Below are 22032 nucleotides of genomic sequence, written 5' to 3'. Positions count from 1 at the left end.
GTCTGTCTAACCCAGTGCATCTTTTGGTCTGTCTGTGTCTTGCTTGCTAATGCCGGCCACTTCCAGGTCTGTGTTCTGTGACTTTGTGCCTAACAAAAAATGTGAGAGTGAAATACAACCATTTATTACGTTTGATAAACGACAAAGGGCAACGGTGTTTGTTTATAAACTGCAGCTCGGAAAAGATAACCGCGTTGCGCATTAACATGTGTTCATATGCGCGCGCACGAAATGAAACGCGCACATTCCAGCAAAACATCTGTGGAGATCAGTACAACATGGGCGTGATGGCACTCCTCATTATGGACGCACATACTTTTAAAACAAGACAATGATTATCTAGTCTACAAGTCAGTTTTGTTACAACTCTGCACTAAAACAAGATGGAAAGCAATGTATTGACATTGACTAATAGGCTATATTGCATTTAAAATGTTGATTGGCTGGACATACTGGTCAATATGGATGCACATCCCTCAGTAAATAATAACCATCAAGTATTGCTTTTATCATTTAAAACACAGTGACATGCTATGGCAAGCCATTTTAGCTTTTAATTATTCACAGGATGCATTTTTGATATCAATACTTCAATTTTTACTATTTAAAATGTTAATTCTTGATATTAAGAATGTACTTTTTCTAGTAACAATGTCTATTTCTGATATCAGGAATTACATTTTCATTGTACATTTTTCATTGTAGTGGGAGCACTGGGGTGTCAGGTGTGACTGTGTGGCAATGGCAAATGGTTTACATGGCTCATGGGTCAGGTAGGACGGCCCCTTAACAGAATTTTGCTTGGGGCCCCAGGGAGGTCAGGATCGGCTCTGGAACCAAGTCATAACCCTGAAACACAGACAGACACATAGGATCCAAATGGCCTCCTCCTCAAGGCTGCACGGGAGATAAACTGTGGGGGATCAGGACAGAGGGGAGAAAGGGAGGGGAACCGTGAAGGTGAAAATGAAAATGGCCTCACATTGTGAGGAACAGAAAAGTCTACAGGGCAATAAACAGAGCTGCTGTTTAGAGAGACCTTGTGTTTTTACTGGCCAGCTTTGTATCTTCACAGTACTGCACAGTGCAGTCAGCTGTTAACCCCGAAAACATGACATTTGGATACAGGCTATGGGAAGTTATGCGTTTAGTTTTTAAATGTGCTAGCACAAATTCAGTCTCTGTTATAACAGGAAATATTTTAGTTTGAATAATAAAAATAATAACAAATCACACTCCTATAGCTTTCATGAGTCAGAAATAATGTAAGTTCAAGTTGCACTACTGTTTAAAAGTTTAGGTTCAGTAAGATTTTTTTATTCTGCAAGGATGCATTAAATTGATCAAAAGTGACATTTATGTTGTTACAGATATCTATTTCCTGGAAAAAATGTATAATGGTTTCCACAAAAATATTGAGCAGCACAATGTTTTTTTTAAACATTTATAATAATACGAAATGTCATGAGCAGCAAATCGGCATATTTGAACGATTTCTAAAAGATCATGTGACACTGAAGGACCATGAAGCTGAAAATACAGGAATAATTACATTTTAAAATACATTCAAATAGAAAACAGTCATTTTAAATTATAATTTGTTTTTTAAATCACAATATTACTGTATAGTTTTTACTGTATTTTTTATCAATAAAATTCAGCCATGGTGATCATGAGACATTAAAAGAAACTTACCCAGCGTAAACTTATGAACAGTAGTATTATACATGCACATAAGCACCTGTGCAAAGTCATATTTACCAGCAAGAAACAAATGTATTATTATTTTCAGTCCTGTATTTAAATAATATTAAAATAACATTCAAATATTAGAAAAAATATATAAAGTATTGCAGAAATTATATCTATTCCATAAAAATCACATTGCAGTTTAGGAAGAGCAACCCCAATCCATTCAGCCATGGGTAAATTTAGTAGCAGTTTTATAATTAGTGCTAATATCATTAGACCATTTAGTTTCTGAGGCTAAGCTTCCACTGTCGGTTTAAGAGGACAATCCCTGCGAAGATACTGATAGAAGAGACATCCAAAGACTTGCTATTGTAATTGCCATCTTCTTTTATCATTAAAGCTATATCATAATTTTTTTTTTATGTAGTTAATTATGCTAGTACAGCAGCTTTAATACAGGTAGGTACATCTCTCATTTAACATTAGCTTTGATCATCCAAGATAAGCGGAGACATTTAAGGTAGTCAAGTGTTTTTTCCTTCTATGCTCGGGGCAGGAGACGTCATTAATTGTTACAAATGAAACGTTGTGGAAATGGCATGACTGTGATGGTTAATCAGGTGTCAGGTGTATCTGCCAAAGCGGGTCTTCACTTACAAGTGGAATTATGAATATATAATATTCAAAATAAAGTTCACATCATTGACTGGATGAAATCTGCATGTCCCGTTGCAATCGTTTCAGACTTCATTCATTGTACACGTGTGTGCATCAGCTGTGGGTCAGAAGCAAAATTGTGGGCAAGCATTATCTGATCTAATTTCCCTTCAGCACAAAACAACGTCCAATCATCTCAGCGGGTAGGGGGCAGAATTACACACAAACCCACTTGCACTAATGTGCCAGCGCTGAGGGAGAAAGGTCTAAGATATCAGTACTTATGCAGCACTTGTGGAAAAAACAGGAAGTTCTCTGGAAAAGAGGAAGGGATCCTGATGACTGCTATTGACTGAGGCGTATCAACGAACAGCATACGCGGTGTAAGTTTACCTACAGACTACAGTTTAATCCTGTATGACTAATAGGTTTGCTGTTACAACAGATACATGATGAGGCATTACATTGGATGGTGATCTGAAAGAGGATTTCACCGGCATTAGTCTTTGTATGGTATGTGTCCTCTAACATCATTATCAGCATTTGACTTTAAACACTGACGCTGATGTAGCTAAAGATTCCACACACAGCGGGCAGGTAAACTGATTCACACACTGTGTACAAGGTTGTAGAGAGGTTGATTAGTTTATCTACATTTCTCATTTTGAGAAGCAACTTTTTAGCATGTTAGCATGCTTTGCTTTAATGTTCACTACCCTCAAAATCTCCAGAAAATTCTATGGATGTACAGACATTAAAATACAGGCCCAGACGCAGATTATTATTTTAATGATATTAATTAATTTAATAGTATTATACACTTCTGTCTAATTAAATAAATAAAAGAACACTAAAACCAATAATTTTACATGCTACAAGTGAATTTAAGCATCACAACATTATACTATAATTTGCCGAAGATTACATGTAATAGTGATTAACTTATGAGCGTTTAAGTGTACTTTTTTAGAGGTAAGTGTACATATTTGTCTAAAATATACAGTAGTATGTCAGATAGGCATTCTGAAAATTAGAACTGCATAATGTTGAAATAGTATGAGTAGTGCGAATAACTTTAAGTGAACGTTAGATAACTGCAATATACATGCGTAAAAATAAAGGACATGAGCATTTACATATCAGAAAATAATATGTCTTATTTATATCGTCTTACAGTATAACTCCCACCGTTCAAAAGTTTGAAATTGGTAAGATTTATAAATGGTTTTGAAAGTCTCTTTTGCTCACCAATGCAGAATTTATTCAAATTTAAAATACAGGAAAAAAATAGCAATATTGTGACATTACAATTTAATATAACTGTTTTTACTGATCCCAAACTTGCAACACATTCTGTACAATATTAAGAGTCTTGTTTGTGTAGCACTTGCTAAGCATCCATGAGATTACTGATTGAACCGGACGAGGGTTAAATGTGTAAAAGCCTGGGCGCAGGCCTCATTAACATTAATAAGAGGGTTTTCAGTAGCAGTGAAAGAGAGATACAGAGAGGGCGAGTATAATGTACAGACCCGTACGGCTGATCCTCTGGCCTGCTTAGGATGAGGATAGTTGGTGGGTGTGGTGGGGCTTACTTCTAACAACCCTTTAAACATCTGTGCTAAACTCACGTCTGTTTGTATTCAACAGCTGGGTGATCCCATGTTATCCCGCCTCTCCTCTATCCCTCAATCTCACATCTGTCCCTTTCAAAACACTTCCTAATGGATCCCCCTCTAGAGCTACATAACACTAATATTAACACAGAAAATGTGCCAAAGGTCAACACTTGGTGCTGTTTTCTAAAGCTGATTCGCCTCTTCATACGGCCTGCTATATTTCCAAAAGCACTTGGTGTACATATTAATGTAATAGTTCACCCCAAAATGATAATTCTGTTATCATTTATTTGACAAAGTTTATTTCTTATGTGGAACACAAAATATGGTTTACTGGAGATTTTCCATGGTGCTTTTTTCCATAAAGGAGAATGGGGCTAGATCATTCTCAAAATCTGGTGACAAACATGTCCCTTGAAAAAGTTTTAGTTATGAAAAAGACATTGTCAAGAAACACCATACAAAACGGTTTATAAAATAATATGATTTTTTTTATTATACACTTTTGTGTAAATATTTCAATGATCATCTGTTCAGGACATCTAAATTATTTAATTTAATAAGGCTCACACTTTGTATTTTTGGATTATTGTGGCTTTCACGTCTAGCCTGTTTGAACTATTTTTAAGGTGTGCAAGTCCTTGGTTAGCTTTTTCTTGAGTTAAGCATTAGCACGTGCAAAAAAAGCTAAATAAAATAATTTTTAAATAATATGAATAATTTACAAGTCGGTATTGGCCGATGTGTGTTCATTCTTAATGTTATGGTTAAGAAAATTATGTCAGTACTGTATATTAAAGCATATAAATAATGGATTATTATGATGGTGAGTAAATGATGACAATTTTCATTTTTGGGTGAACTGTTCCTTTAAGTGAAGGGTTACATTACTCAATCTCTCCTGAGGTAACACCCATGTTTGTCACTTTTTCCCTGTGCCAATAGAACCAAGGTCACTGGGTGCCACGAACACACCTGCTTTAAATTTAGAAGAGCAAACAGGCACGATGGAGTGCCCCTTTTATAATAGTTTATCTTATCTCCTTCCTCCAATAGGGTGTTTTATTCACCCTCCAGTAAAAGCAGAAGGAACTGATAGCACCGGGTCCAAATTTCAGGGGCATTTTGGAGATTTATGGAGCAACCTTTACACGGTTTCTCTGAAATGTACCCTACCCACTCCCCATAAAACAATCAGGGAGAGGTGCACGGCCCCTGCGAGAGGGTGCTTACACAAACACTCTTTCACAGCCCTCACACCTAGGCTTGAAACGCTGAGTGTGCTGGAACAGGCGACGGGGCGTGCGTTTTGTGCATGGTGAAGTGCACCACCTCATCATCCCTGATTGTATCCAGGAGTTCACAGCACACACATGCACACCTCATTAAAAGTAAAGCAACCATATGATTAGGAGTCAATCTAATTGCCCAGAGATAACGAACATGCACATGTGCTAAAATCACAGCAGGCTGTCATTCCTGCAAACAAAACACATTGTTAGCCATCGGTCATGGGCACAAACCTATAAGTGTAATAATTAATTCAAACCCTTGTTATTTGAGGGTGGCGTTGAGGGGTGGCAGTTAATAATTAAGCAACCTCTGGCCTTGGCTCAGTGGAAAGCGTCCTCTGTCAGAAAATGAGGCCTTAAGTAGAGCACCCCAACACACACAAACTGCACACAATGGCAAAGAATGAACTGCTAGCACACACTGCAAACACCTCAGTATGCTGTATTGCCTAGTAGTGTGTAAAGTGCAGGATGAGTTATAAAAGATAAGTAGTAGAAAAATTCATTTGCAGAGGTGCACAATATATCGGCCATATTAGTTGACAACCTTTTTTTAACCAGTTTTGGTTGATATTAAATATTTATTGACCATTTTTGGACATGTTTGCACCTATTTAAGATTTAAATCATTATATAGTGCTAACTTAAAGACATAGCAATAGATTATGGCAAAGAGTTAACCGTTTGAGCACCATCTCTTGACGAGCGCTTTTCCTTTCACGAGCACGTTGACACGAGTTGCTGTGCACATATAAAAAAACAAGTTAAGAATGAGTTATTTTCTTTAAGTACACCATCCTTTAATAATGGTACTGACTTTGTTTACTTTATTCTATAGCAGAATATTTCATATTCACTTGTCGAATACAAACTATTTTGAAAAAAAAAAAAAAAATTATATCTTTTGTCGGTATCAGTCCAAAAAACAATTTCACACTGGATTTGAAATGTTAAGTTGGGTGAGTTGCATTGTGGGATACAGTATTCTACACAATATGCTATGTTGTGTAATGCATATTTGTCTAAAATATACAGTAGTAGGTCAGATAGGCATTCTGAAAATTAGAACTGCATAATGTTGAAATAGTATGAGTAGTGCAGTAGTATGCTATCCAAACAGCTTAAGACCCGGAGGGATATTTATACTTTAAAAAGACTATATAGACCTATTTATCTTGACAGAGGGATCTTCGGGATATTTTCACATTCCCTCCTTCCCATCTTTTTATCTACAAATGCATCTTTATCAGCCGCTGCCCCCACGTGGAGTCATTATGGGAGAGGGGGGATGCCTGATCATGTGTGAAAAAGAGGGGGGGAGGAGAACACTGGTCCGTTCTTCATGCTCCCTTCTTTTGTATGATTCATCTGAAAAGGCCTTCAGATTTTATCGGCCAGCTCCTTCCCTATTTCTCCCCTCCGTGCCTCGCTATCTCGCTCTGGGTCCTCCAGATTAACTCGACAAACATACTCATAATCAAATAGAACACACACTGGGAAATGTCATATGTTAATGGCCTTGCATTTTTAATAACATTTCCATTAGGTGATCATGTGATTATCGCCCTTGGTTTCTCTCTGTCTCTCCCACACAGTCTCTTTATTGCCTTGTAGGCTTATGTTGGGGGGACACAGTCATCTTTTTTCAATCCTCAGAAGTAGATGACCGTCTGTTTCAAATGACTTCACGTCTGTCTATCTATGCACATGGTGCGTCAGAAGACTGACAGGCTAGTTTATTGGAAATAGCTGCACTCTTCAGTATGGGTGGGATATCTGTCTATAGCTGCCCGGTCGGACGGTTGAATCAGATAAGAATCGGTGACCTGCTGAAACCAGAGAGAATGACCTGACAGCATTAATGAACCTTCTCCTCTCCTGCCTTTCATTCAAACGTGTCAACTCGGCTGGCAAACACAACGCTGCTTTAGAGTTTCAGGAGGTCATGCTATGATTGTGTGAATGTACATAGTGCATGTGATAGCCATGTGGATGGGAAAAGCGTGGAGAATATCAAGACAAGTTATTTATAAAAAGTAGCAAAAAAATTCCATTCATTTAGAGAAAATTATTATTAACATAAATATTTTAGCATACAGTAGACATGAGCTCTGAGGACATTTAGCAATGGCACTTAATTTTCCTAAGTAGTATTTTAATAGTCAAATTTCTAGTGAAAGAACCATCTATAATCCCAAAATGAGCGCAACCAATCAGTGAAGCCACTGATACCATGCAGATGACCATGAAGCATTGCAGATAATGTAATTACTGTATATGATAATTTTTCACAGATGATTTTTTTTTTTTTATTGCTTCAGATAAAAAGTTAGAGCTAGAGTTAGAACTCTCTATTCTAACTTGTATTAAGATACTTTTTAAAAATCCTATTGAGGAAATGAATGGCAAGAATCCTTTCAGAACCAAGGCAGCTGAAAAAAAGGCCAGTTACTGTTGCACTCTACAAAAAAGAGCTCTTTGGCAATTCAGTCCCACACGCACACAATCGCGGTCTTCTCTCACAAAGCAACTAGACGACCATAACACTTATTTTTGTGAAGCTTTCACTGTCATTTTTCAGCCTGCTGCTTCTCTGAGTCACATAGTGTGCTATAATGCTGTTTTCACACTAGATTCGACTGCTTGGTCCAAACCCGAATGCAATTACACCCCCACATCCAGCTTTTTCCCCCCAAATTGTACTTTTGGGTTTGAATCGCGGTACCAACCAAACACAAAGAACTCTTGAGTGAGTGGCAACTTTGATGGGGGGCTTCAGACTTTCTATTTGAGCATCAGTGAGGGTTTCCTGCTTAAAAACATGGATCAACACTCACTTGTTCTGCTTTTGATGACTGTACCTGCTGCTGCTGATGTTGTTGTTGGGCATCTCTAAGCTGTTTGTCTGTAAACGCTGAGAGAGTTCAGAGCAGATGAGAGACGTTTGCTGTCTGAAGGACAAGAAGAGAGAGATTCCATGAACACAGCACTGGTGTGAAAAGAAGATATGAGGAGAGGAGGTGACAGGAGCTGTGATGATGAAGGGAGGTTAGAATAGGAGAGAAGCGGTAAAGAGAGGGTTGATACGGCATTTAACACTGACAGATTTGCCGATGTGTGTGTATTGCATGTATTAGAGCATGCGTCTGTTGACACACATGTTGACACGCATTCCGGCACAGCCAGAGGAACATCACATGTACACACACGCACACCCACACCCACACACAAACAAATGTTTACTCAGCTACCAAAATATGAACTTAGACTTGTTACATAGACTTCTATTGTTTTTAAAAGCATCTAATTATAAATACTAAAAGTTAACAATTTTTACCAGCCATAATAAACACTTTTGCTTTTTAAAAAAATATATTTTTGCATTTTTAATCTGCGTCACATTAGCTGAATTTTAAACAGGTCCATTGTCCAATAGTGTAGAAATGTATAAAGTCACTTTTATATCAAGCAGCTTTCAGCTGGTAAGTACGGCAAATTTGCAACATGAGCAAAATCTGTGTATACACGTTACATGTACTTACTGTAGTAACAACTATATATTATGCATAAAATTACACGCAACTAAACCTAAACCAAACCCTAACCCTATTGTTAGTCCATGTAATTAATTAATATCACTCAGTACTAAAATCTATAATTACACTTTAACAAGGACACCTTAAAATAAAGTGTAACCGAACTTTTTTCAGCACCATTACACTACTGCAGTTTACCTGTTCAAACGGTTTGGGCTCAGTAATGTTTTTTTGTTTTTTCAAAAAGAAATTTATACTTTTCTTCTGCAAGGATGCATTACATTTACAATTAGTTTTAATGAATTAACATTTAGTTAATGTATTAACTAACATGAACTAACAATGAACAAAACATATTTTATAGTATTCATTAATCTTTGTTAATGTTAGTTAATAAAAATACAGTCATTCGTTGTTTGTTCATGTTAATTCACAGTGCATTAACTAATGCTATCAAACACAACTTTTGATCTTAATAATGTATAAGTAAATGTAGAAATTAACATTAATTTAGATTAGATTAATAAATGCTGTAGATGTCTTGTTCATTCTTAATTCATGTTAACTAAAGTAGTTAATGTTAACTAACAAAACCTTATTGTAAAGTGTTACCAATTGATCAAAAGTGACAGTAATGACATGAATAGAACATTTATTAGAATTTTTATAGCACTATCAATAAATCCTGCAAAAATGAATTTAAGACTGATAATGATAAGAAATGTTTCTTGAGTACCAAATCAGCATATTAATATTTCACAATTACGTTGTTGTTTTTTTCTGTATTTTTGATCAAATAAATATAGCCTTGGTGAGTATAAGAGACTTGAAAAATCTTACTGACCACAAACTACTAAACGGTACTTGGTCAAATGATGGAAATAGTTCAAAATGAAACTCCCGTGTGAAAAAATGAACGGACTCCCGTGTGCTGGTTAAGTGTTGGCTACAAGGGCAATATTGTGATATCCATGTCTAATAGCCTCCAGGATAATCACACCTTTTGCTGAACATTAAATAAAAGTAGGAGCTTCACACGCTTATCTAATTATTTATTTTTACACTTGACCTCTATCACTAGCCTCCAGAGGGAAAGCAGTCAAAGTCACACTGTCATTTTCACATGGCCTACATTCCCTACCACATTTACACACACACACACACACACACACGACACAGGCTCTGGGCTGCGGTTGCGTTTGTCCTTTGGGTTACTTTGCCATTAGGGTTGAAACAAATCCACCCATGTAATGACAAAGGTCATTTAAATCCATCCGAGTTCTAATAGCAGGTCTGAATCACTCAAGCTTAAGCTTTCCTGGGCTTCAGCTGGTGGCATCCAAGGAAGCTGTCACTAGAAGCAAAGGTGTACTATGCCCAGGTCATATTTCACCCCAATTCCAAAAGAAAAAGCATTATAACACTATTTTTATGGCAATTAAGAATTTCCTAGAAAAAATTGTTGCGCTCCAAATTGACAAGAAATAATTTTGCCTCAGATGAGCAGAGCCAAGGGAATACTTGAAAACAAGCAAGAAGGTGAATGCACTGAATCCAGTACAGACTTTAGTTGTCTAGCAAAACATTTTTTATTTCATGAGTTGCATCATGCAAAAAGTGCAAAGTGCATATGACTTAAAAACTTGTAAACACGATGCAACTCATAAAATAAAAATGTTTTGCTAAACTGCTGATTCAGTGTGCGGCCAGCAACCTTTTTGTGTTTGGGATAAGAATAAGAGGGGAAATGTTGGGGGAGGGTCTGAACTGTCATTAAAAAAAATTATTTATATATATTTTTTTAAATAAAATGAATACAAATGTAAAAAAACAACAACAAAAAACAAATCTTTACATTTAGGGGTAAGAAGGATACATAGACATATTTTTGTGTGATCAAGACACAATGCAGGCTGAAATGAACTTGCATTCCCACATGACCATGTCTGGAGCATCTGCACTAACCAGGAGGAAATGGCTTTGACTAATAATGCCTTTTTATTGCACAGTAGTCAGGTAAGGATATGAATCACTTGTTAACATTTATTAAATACTAGTAAAGGCACATAATTCACTGCTGCAGGGCTATAATGCAGTAGTAAAGAGCTGGTATAATGCAGTATCTCAGCTTTATTATACACCACAGCAGGGATCTGATGAACCTTTCCAGGCCAATCACAGGGTGCAGTGATGTACAGGGGTAGCAAGATGCTTTGGGGCAGACCGTGACCTTGACAGCATCTGTTCAGAGAACACGGCTATACTATGAGCTTCAGTATCTGAAGTACTGAACAACATTTTTAGCACTTTGTGTGTTTGTCCCTCATACTGAGGTGTTAAGTAAATTTTCTCCATCCTGCAGCTCCTAAAGTGTCCACTTGAACCATCCCCCCACTCTCTTCTCTTCCTCTCTATTTTCTGTCTGGCCTCGGGCTTTTGCACAGAAAAGGCACGGCACCAAGGCCACAGCCAGTGTGAGCCACAGTGTCAAGAAGACCGACCGCATACAAACCACATGCTAAACACCTATGCGCACGTTTAGGAAGCAGTTACACCTGCAGGTTATGCCATTTACTGTATGAACATATTGAGTAAAGCCAAACAAACTAGTGAAGACCAACATCTAAATGTAAAATAAATATCACTTCACAGACTCACTTTTCCTGTTTAAATGACTAAAACGCATCAGCAATGGTTTAAAAATGTGCAGAATTCCTTTTGAAGCCACTACAACATGTTACTTCAATCCAAGAGAACAAAAGGGTCCACAGGTTAGACCGACAAGCTGGGTTGCGATTAACAGCATGAGTAATTATGCATTTAGACAATGATTAACTTTTACAAGAGGTCAAACGTGTACAAGGAAGGAAAAGAGACGACTACACCGAATACATGGCCACCTCAAAAAAGACACTTTCTGCGAATATAAACGATCACATTTGCCCGTGTCTCCTCATGTTCAGGCAATCTGAAATCAGCCAAAGGTGATGAAGGTTATTCTTTGTGGCAGAACATTTCACTTTCAAGAGCAACTCTAATCAGTCAGAGAGAGCAGTCTTGATTACCTGACCTCCATCTTTTTTCTCTTTTATCTCTTTTTCCATCTCTCTTCCATCATCATCATCATCATGTCTATATATTCTTGTCAGAGTCCTGCTGATAGAGGGGTTCAGGGGGTCTTTCTCAGCTGATGACCCTCAGAGAGTACTTTGCCCACGCCTGGCCATGAGAGAAACTCCAGAGGACAGCAGCACTGCCCCTGTTTGACAGCTGTGTATGTGTCCGACACTTTTATCCAAAGCAACTAACAGTGCATTCAAGTTATACATTATAACTTCATGTTTACACCTCCATGAGCTAAAGGAAGGTGTAGCTAAAGCCATGGAGATCCTTAGAATGTAAAACAAGGCTTTTTCAGTGAGCCATTCAGTATTCTACACTTTCATAACAGGTTTCTTGCAGAAAAACTGATTTAGCAATTTAGTAATTGGCATACCATCAAAACCTAATATGGCACACCTAATTTTATTTACTGAGTGTTTGTGTCTGTGTTTCACGTATGTGTATGCAGCCTATATGTTTATCTTAAGTATCTAAAAAGAAAACTGTATGTAGCCTATGTATTTTTGCTCAGATTTCTGTATTGAAGGTTTTAGACTGCCTTCAATACAGAAAGATTACAGCTATATTTCCACCATAGACGGAGAGAGGTAGAAGGGGAGGAATAAATACTCTCTGCTTTGCCATCATTATATAAACGCAGAGCTTTCTTGGTCGCTAATGTCACCCACAGACAGAGAAACAGCTGGAAAATGTAGCAAGAAACCACTGACCTTAAAGACCTGGAGAAACTTCTTCTGACCCTTCCAGTAACTCACCCAAAAATGAAAATTCGTCATTTACACAGGCTTAATTAGGACTAAAGCTTTCATGCTTAAAAAAAAAAAAAAAAGAAAGTAATTAATTTGACTCATGTGACTCTTCTGAAGTCATACAATAACAGAGAGATTTTTTTTTAAATCGTGATCGAGTGAGTCTAGAACACAAGAATTGGACCAATACAATTCATAATGGTTTTGTGAACAAAATGAACTGATATTGAAAAGATCTGATGAAATAAAAAAAAGTTCATAAATCAGACTAACATCGCTACTTCTGTCATGAACTCTCATTAAAGTGCCAAGGACAGCTTTGGTGGATGCAGGTATTTTCAGTCAATAATAAAGCTCATGTCACCATTCAGTGTAACTGCACTGAAGTGAAAAATATAGACCAGAACAGTCCCCTGAAAATCTCCTTTTGTTGTTCATGGAAGAGAATACAGGTTTGAAACGATATGAGTGTGAGTAAATGACAATGGATAAATTAATTTCGGGCTGTACAAGTCCTTAATCATCCAAAGACACCACTCTATATCTTCAGAGCTCTCGCTTTCCATCTCTCTTTTTCTCCTTATCTCCATTCGTCTATAAATTTTTCTCTTCCAGATGCTTCTCTTTCCTTGAAAGCAGCAGGGAGGAGGCCACTCGATCGCAATCGATACATACATCTCTTCTCGCCTCATTCTGGCCATTCCACCGCTCTCAAACAGCATGTGTGTAAAAGAACATGCTTCATCTACTCACACAAACAATCTCTCAACAACACTGCCAAAAACATAAATCAGTATTTCTGTCTTATTTTCAGAAGCATCTGAGCATCCATAATCTAAATCTATAAGCAGATCTAAAATATTAAAACCTGTTTTAAAAGAAATATATGATGAATTTTCATTTATATTTTAAATTTTAATATAAACTACCATTAGTCTTACAAAGAGTTTTTAAAGAAGTTAACACTTTTATTCTAATTTTATTATGCATTAAATTGATCAAAAGTTTCAGTAAAGACATGATGTTATTTCAAATAAATGCTGTTCTTTTGAACTTTCCATTCATTAAAGAATTCTGAAAGAAACGTTTAAACAAAAATATTAAGCCGTGCAACTGTTTTCAACATCAGCATATAAGAATAAGTTCTGAAGGATCATGTGACACTGAAGACTGGAGTAATGATGCTGAAAATTCAGCTTTGACATCACAAAAATATATTCAAATAGAAAACAGTTATTTTAAACTGTAACATTCCACATTATTACCATTTTTTATGTATTATTAATCAAATACACGAAGCAGGCTTGGTGAGCATTAGAGACTTCTTTCAAAAATTGTACCGACTCCATTAAGACATAGATATACAGTAAATGAAGATTTTTCTTAATTGTATTTTTATTATTGTAACATGTTTTTTTAATGGAAAATGTATGTGTTTATAAATTATAAATCTTCCTTTTATTTATGATTTTTCCAAGATATATTATTTAAATCGAGTCTGAATATCCTACATTTAGTGGAGAAATTGTGTATCCATCCTCAATAATGTATAATTAGATTTGATTACTGGGAACCAAGAGAAAAATACTGATAAAGAAAATGACTTTTTAATGCTGAAGACATGCACACATGCATTTCATTTGAGACTCTAGAGTAATCAGAGGGTTCAAACCCTTTATTAAGATGCAGATGAGCACACAGTAACTCTTACCGTCCTCTTCCTTGTGTGTGTTTTGCGGGCTGTGCATCCTATCTGCGCTGGAAGGATGGTTCAGGTCAGACAGTGCGGTGTGACGTTCAGCTGATATCCATGTGGGGTCACTCATATCAAACTCCTCACTACTCACTGAACACTCATCCTGTGGAGAAAGAGCCAGAGAGATGTCAGTCCGACAGCTGAGGCGAGATTGCTCATATCGGCGCAACGTCTGTGCATGTGCAAAACTAGAATAGATGTGAAAGTCAGATTGGGCCGTGATGTTGGCAGGCAAACAGGCCCATGAGGAGCGCTGTCAGAGAGAGCAGCCACCCCCTGCTGAGTGACAGCATCACTCATATACACACACACAGGCGCAGTGGCCCACCGGGACCACCAAAATTACGACTGGGCCCCAAAGCACAGTGCAGACAGCATGAATACATAGAAGTGTTATAATGTACTGCTTCAATTTATCTATTCTATCGAAGGCATGAACATGGTGAAAAACTTTCTAAAACCTGATTCAGTCAAGTCATTCAGGTTTTTTGCCTTTGTGTAACCGCTTTGAAAATCAAGCAATGAACATGAATCATTTTATAATTAAAGGAATATGTATCAGAAAATATTTGATTCACATGTGTGAATAATGGTTTGCACTGCAGTATATAAGGCTACATAAATACATGATTTGTCTACTGAAAAACATGCATTGAAATGTAAATAATGTAATGTAAATAAAATCTGTGAAATATTTCCCAAGGTATGCATAAACCGATATTCTATACGCAGACATATTCACACTATTCCACTATATCATGGACATGACTATGAATTAAAAGTAAAAAGCAAGGTTGTGAAAAGTTGTTCAAATCAAGAACATTTTCTACCATCAGTGGGACTTTCATTCAATAGAACAGATGGCCTAAACTCTAGCTTTGTAAATGAATATAATACTATTCAAACGTTTGGAGCCAGTATAACTTTTATTAAATAAACAAAAGTGAATGCAAAGACTTTTCATTTGTAACAAAAACTTTATCAAATAAATCCTTTGCTTTTGAACTTTCTACATCAATGAACTGTAAACAGCAACATAATCAATAGGCCTATATTAGAATGATTTCTAAAGGATCCTGTGAAACTGAAGAGTATTAGATATTCAGCTTTACCATCACAGGAATAAATAACATTTTCAACTATATTTAATTAGAAAACAGTTATTTTAAATTGTAATTACATTTCACAATATTAGTGTTTCTATTTCAAATAAATGCCAAAATATAAACCAACAATCTTTACAATGGTAATGTAAGTCTTTGGAGTTTTTTGTTGTTGTTGTTGCTAGATTTAGTACAATCGCTTAACCCTCTGATGGTCTTTTTTTATGTCTACACTCGAGTCCTTTGGGGTCTCTAGAGACCCCAGACAATATCATTTAATTTTGTAACAAGATAATAGTTTTTTTTTTTACAAATGTAATTTTATTCTGTTTGTTAATGTTTTTACTCAACATTTGTGCAGTTTTTGGAGAATTTATGATATTTTTTAAATTTCTATAAATAAATAAATAAATAAATATTTAAATAGCCTTTTTACAAAAAAACAGCATTTGATGTAAAATTCACTTTATAAAAGACCCAGATTTCTAACTTTCATTCATGGGGATAACATGGATGATTTTAAATGGTTTAATGTAACATTTATGCCCATTTTTTGGAAAATGCAGTTTTAAAATAAAAAATAATAATTTTAACCACTAGATGGCTATAGAGCTCCAGTATATGCTATTTGCTATTAGACTACCTGAAAGATATATTTTCACAAGTTGGATTCAGTTGGATTCATATCTAAATATTATAAAATCACAATTATAACAAAAATAAAATATTTTTGTCAAAGTTTAGCATTTTTTGTACCAAACCCCCCCCCCAGTTTTTCAATAATGTTACATTATGATTAGAACCAAACCTGAACAAAATGTTATAAAGAGAAATGTTGGAGTCTTAAGATTTTATCATTTATTTCAATCATTTATTTTTAATCTAATTCTAGATTGTAGACACACACAATTGTGGGTGTATGTGTGTGTGTCTGAGAGATAAAGAGAGAGTGTGTGAGTACACATTGTCGATGAGCCAGTGTCACCACACCACTTTATATTTGTAGTGGGTCCGCATTTTGGATGATTTTATTTGACACATTATAGCCTTACAAATGTTCCTGTGTGTGTGTGTGTGTGTGTGTGTGTGTGTGTGTGTGTGTGTGTGTGTGTGTGTGTGTGTGTGTGTGTGTGTGTGTGTGTGTGTGTGTGTGTGTGTGTGTGTGTGTGTGTGTGTGTATGCGTGTGTGTGTGTGTGTGTGCACATTTTTCAATGTGTCAGTGTCACCAATTTATTTTTGTGGTGGTACTGCATTTTGGATGATTTTATTTGACACACTATAGCCTTACAAATGTTCCTGTGTGTGTATGCGTGTGTGTATGCGTGTGTGTGTGTGTGTGTGTGTGTATGCGTGTGTGTGTGTGTATGCGTGTGTGTGTGTGTGTGTGTGCACATTTTTCAATGTGTCAGTGTCACCAATTTATTTCTGTGGTGGTACTGCATTTTGGATGATTTTATTTGACACACTATAGCCTTACAAATGTTCCTGTGTGTGTATGCGTGTGTGTATGCGTGTGTGTGTGTGTGTGTGTATGCGTGTGTGTATGCGTGTGTGTGTGTGTGTGTGTGTGTGTGTGTGTGTATGCGTGTGTGTGTGTGTATGCATGTGTGTGTGTGTGTGTGCACATTTTTCAATGTGTCAGTGTCACCAATTTATTTTTGTGGTGGTACTGCATTTTGGATGATTTTATTTGACACACTATAGCCTTACAAATGTTCCTGTGTGTGTATGCGTGTGTGTATGCGTGTGTGTGTGTGTGTGTGTATGCGTGTGTGTATGCGTGTGTGTGTGTGTGTGCACATTTTTCAATGTGTCAGTGTCACCAATTTATTTTTGTGGTGGTACTGCATTTTGGATGATTTTCTTTGACACATTATAGCCTTACAAATGTTCCTGTGTGTGTATGCGTGTGTGTATGCGTGTGTGTGTGTGTGTGTGTGTATGCGTGTGTGTGTGTATGCGTGTGTGTGTGTGTGCACATTTTTCAATGTGTCAGTGTCACCAATTTATTTTTGTGGTGGTACTGCATTTTGGATGATTTTATTTGACACACTATAGCCTTACAAATGTTCCTGTGTGTGTATGCGTGTGTGTGTGTGTATGCGTGTGTGTGTGTGTGTGTGTGTGTGTGTGTGTGTGTGTGTGTGTGTGTGTGTGTACATTTTTCAATGTGTCAGTGTCACCAATTTATTTTTGTGGTGGTACTGCATTTTGGATGATTTTATTTGACAAATTATAGCCTTACAAATGTTCCTGTGTGTGTGTGTGTGTGTGTGTGTGTGTGTGTGTGTGTGTGTGTGTGTGTGTGTGTGTGTTTACATTTTCAATGTGTCAGTATCACCAATTTATTTTTGTGGTGGTACTGCATTTTGGATGATTTTATTTGACAAATTATAGCCTTACAAATGTTCCTGTGTGTGTGTGTGTGTGTGTGTGTGTGTGTGTGTGTGTGTGTGTGTGTGTGTGTGTGCGCGTGTGTGTGTGTGTGTACATTTTTCAATGTGTCAGTGTCACCAATTTATTTTTGTGGTGGTACTGCATTTTGGATGATTTTATTTTACAAATGATAAGAGAACAGTTTTTATAGTCTCAAAAATGTATTCCTCTATATGTGTGTGTGTGTGTGTGTGTGTGTGTGTGTGTGTGTGCGCTTGTTGTGAGCAAAATAATTCAGCATTGTGGATGCTTTTTGAATTGGTGGAAGTGTGCCACTTTATTTCTGTCATTTCTGTCGATGTGTTCTGCGTTGTTTCTGATTTTGATGATGAATTTTGTCTATTTTGATTGCGGGGTCTCCAGAGACCCCGAAGACCACGAGTGTCACAAATTTTGTCACGCTAACATAAAAACAGATATCATTCCACTTTATTTTTTTTTTTGTAGATCTAGAAAGTGTTAAGAGCCGTAGAAGGTTTCATACCATTTGGACAAAGGGAACATTTTTTTTAATTTGAGTAAAAGTCATTTGCGGGTCAAAAAGACCCCACGGACCATCAGAGGGTTAAAGTAACAGCACCTCTCCTAGAAAATAATGCATGATTTGAAGTATCATTCATGTTAAAAAAAGTGGTTATTCTTAGAGAAATTAATTATGATTATTATTATTATTAAAGCAAGCTCATGTAATTTATACATGTAATTTATTTTTCAAATGCATTTATCCATTTCAGAAAAACAAAAATTTATTCCATCGACATAAAATGTGTCCGGTTTCGTAACTAGTTTCTTCAAATTAATGACTGCTTTCTCAATTAAATCGATTTTCTCCATTCAAAATATTAAATTCACAACAGCACTGAGCCAGTGGTACAGACGCCTGTATAAATCATTATATATTTTTTTGTCATATTTGATAGCATACTTTTTTCAAAATGAGTGTTTGGATGACACTTCTCAAGTACATTTGTAATGTTAAGGGTATGGGGAATTCACAGAAATATTTGTCAAAAGAATTATTTCAGAGAACACCTCAAACAAGGTCAAACTTCAGAATTTGAAAAATAATTATTAGACCAAAAAGAAAAGATGGAGAAATAATCTTAAATTACACAAATGTAAACAATGACTGTAATGATGGCTATTTTACTTCATTTGTTCCCTTGACTTATTCAATTGCTCTTCAATTTGAGAAACCTGTTCAGTCGAGGTCTTCCACCTCTGAAGAATAGTCATCATAACATTTTAATCACATAACAACCTACACATATCCTCAAATGAATGTCTCTAAATTATCTCAAGAGCTCGGGGCCTCGGGCGGTTCCATTCATGTGTTGATTATCTACATGATCATCTCAAACTGGCTCAATCGAATGTACACGCTGTGCCAGGTTTGTAAAGCAATGAAATACCTGTGCATAATGTATTGGACAGAAGAGGATGATTTATTAGACAGGCGAACGTAAAAGCCGCCCCAGGGACAGCGGGTTGAGGACCCATCTGCTCATGCCTGTTGTGGAAGGGGAACCCTGCCACCCCACCACACGGCACGACCTCAGCTTAAACAGACGGATTTCCCCCCAGAGCTGCCAATCACACAATACCTCGCACCACCAGCCCAGCGCCAGCTCTGATTGGTTAAGGTGTTTACATGCAAATTTGAAACTCTTCCACCCTCTCCTTTCCTGCTGCTCCCTTAAAGGAATTTTTGCTGTTAAAATACTTTATTCTATGCCAGTTTAATGTGAAAAGGTGACTACAAGCAAGGTACTTCTATTTTGTCTCATAAATGCCATAGTGGCTCAATGGTGCCTTCAGAATATTTAAACAAATTGCACGTTTGAGTAACTTGGGCATGAGTTTGGGATGGGACTATCTGTTTGGGATAGTAGTGATTGGATAACCTGTATAGATATACAACTATAGTAGCACAGAAACTACATACTTCACCTTTAAATCAACCAGGAAAGTGTTTTAGGAAAGTCAACATGTTCAATTTTTATCTCACTGCAGGGCGCAACAATAAAGATGTTCTCTTTCTGCTAGTGTGAAAGAGAACAAAAGTGTGACAAATTTATAGTAATAAGGCTGAAGTGAAAATTCAGCTTTGCATCACAGGAAAAAAAACTTACATTTATAAATATATTAAAAAGAAAACATCTTAAACTATTAATATTTCAGAATATGACTGTTTTTACTATTTTTTTTAAGCAAATAAACGTATAGCCTTGATAAGCATAAGAGACTTATTTTTGAAAACATTTTACAAATATTACCGATCCCAACCATTTGAATGGTAGTATACACAATTATAGGAATGCATAATAAAGTTCTGTTAAAAAAAAATTTTGTAAACATGTAAAAAAATGTTTTCCACAAAACCAAAATGTAGCAATGTAGGCCTACTTTTTGTGGTTTCTTCTACAAAACTAGACAAACTAGAAATTATACAGCTATAAATGTTACTTCATAAAGTCATAAATCACTCTTTTGGAAAACAATAACATGAGATGCAAAACGTTACTTATTGGTTTGTCGCATTTACACATTTTTACTCACGCTCAATTTTGCTAGTCATGTTAGTTAGATAACAGTATCTTGGTGACAAATTAACAGAATTTGAAGTGAAGCCATATAAATGGATGTGCCAGATCAACAAATGATTTTCAGTGGCAGCGCAGCACTGGCCTGAAAGAAAAAGTGATTGATCTTTGTCAGGAGATTGTCAGAGTTGTCAACCAGCCTGAAACCCTCACACTGACCCAGGCCCAACAGGCCATCCTTATTGTTGAGGCCTGCACTGACTTTAATAATCAACGTTTGAATAATACATCAAATCAAACAAATACCGGATACATGTGCATGTGTATAAATGTGCCCCCAGAGATCAAGAGTGATGCCCAGGGGTCAGCAGAAGTCAGCAGGGTCAGCTGATAGGAACAGACAGCAGAGGGAGGGGTCAGAGAAACCCTTTTAAGGTCACAAGGAAACATGCTGGCTCAAACCATCAGGAAGACAACAAAGAGGATCGCACTTAAAGCGGCCACACACCCGTCCCAGCCCCCAAACCCAGCGTAATGTATTCTGCCGCATTTTCATTCCCTCACTGAAGTCCCGGAATGGACAATCCAGCACCTCCTTAATCATCTTCCAATAGGACATCAAACAGGAGCCTCTTTTAATCTGACATTTAACTCCTTTTCAATTACAATCTTGTAAAAGCGTTTAACCGCTTCAAGCCCGTGATCAGCTCCGCACGGCTAATCCAATTTAGGACAATGCAGGTCATCAGCGGCCGAATCTCTCCAACTCCATGAGCCCTACGGCTCAATTCTGATGGTCTTTTATTAGTTTTTATTGTTTATTAATGATCATGCTTACAGCCTCCTCTCATCTGCATGCATGTGACATTCTGCTCTCTCCCTCTCTCTCTGACAAATTGCCGTCTATGCAGATAAAGAGAGCAGGGACAGCCTGGCATTTTCCCCCTTCACGAAACATCCTGGCTCCTCCGTGTCTTTAATGAGAATAACTGATAGAAACGAGTCCAATCACCCGGTTACTTTCAGTTACGGAGGGTTTGGGTGGCTCTGTGGGCTGAGCATACTGTGTTTCAGGGTTTCTTTTGTCTGAAAGCTGTGTGTGCGTACACAAAACACAAAGAGCAGACGTCCTTGGGAGATGGTCTCTTCTCAGCCAGGGCTGGGCGTTACCTTTGTCCCGACTTGCTTTTTCATTTAGTTGATTAACTTTGCTTTCATAATGATACGCTTTTGGGTGGGTGAGAATGAAAGGAGCCTTTTATCGCTTTAACTGATTTACGTTCACGCAGCTTGAACCTCCGAGCCAGGAGTGTGGACATTTGTAGAGTGACTTTATTAGCAGGTTTAGCCTGTTAGCTGCCCCGCTGTATACTGAGCTGTAAATTGTCTAAATTAAGACGTGAAGGGGGTAAAGCCTTTAAAAAATCATTAACTTTAGGAGCGAGTCTATTTTTAATAGCATGCCAAGGGGAGTCAGACTACCTGCTCTTCTGCCTTCAGGTCTGAAGTTCAAAAAAATGTCTTG

The 22032-nt window shown here is 37.0% G+C and overlaps 1 protein-coding gene across 5 annotated transcripts in view; it reads right to left on the bottom strand.

Annotated features, from left to right (window-relative positions):
• Positions 1–22032, bottom strand: part of nol4lb (nucleolar protein 4-like b) — a 105639-nt gene that overhangs the window by 35974 nt on the left and 47633 nt on the right. For all 5 annotated transcript variants that reach the window (XM_079849849.1, XM_079849848.1, XM_079849847.1 and 2 more), the window contains one exon: positions 14380–14527. In XM_079849849.1, coding sequence (XP_079705975.1) covers positions 14380–14527 — 148 coding nt within the window. The remainder of the gene's footprint in view (positions 1–14379; positions 14528–22032) is intronic.

The sequence above is a fragment of the Squalius cephalus genome (assembly GCF_949319135.1).
Source record: "Squalius cephalus genome assembly, chromosome: 18".
In the NCBI taxonomy this organism is placed as follows: Eukaryota; Metazoa; Chordata; class Actinopteri; order Cypriniformes; family Leuciscidae; genus Squalius; species Squalius cephalus.
The sequence above is the reverse complement of the archived record's forward strand: the minus strand, read 5'-3'. Positions and strand labels throughout refer to the sequence as shown.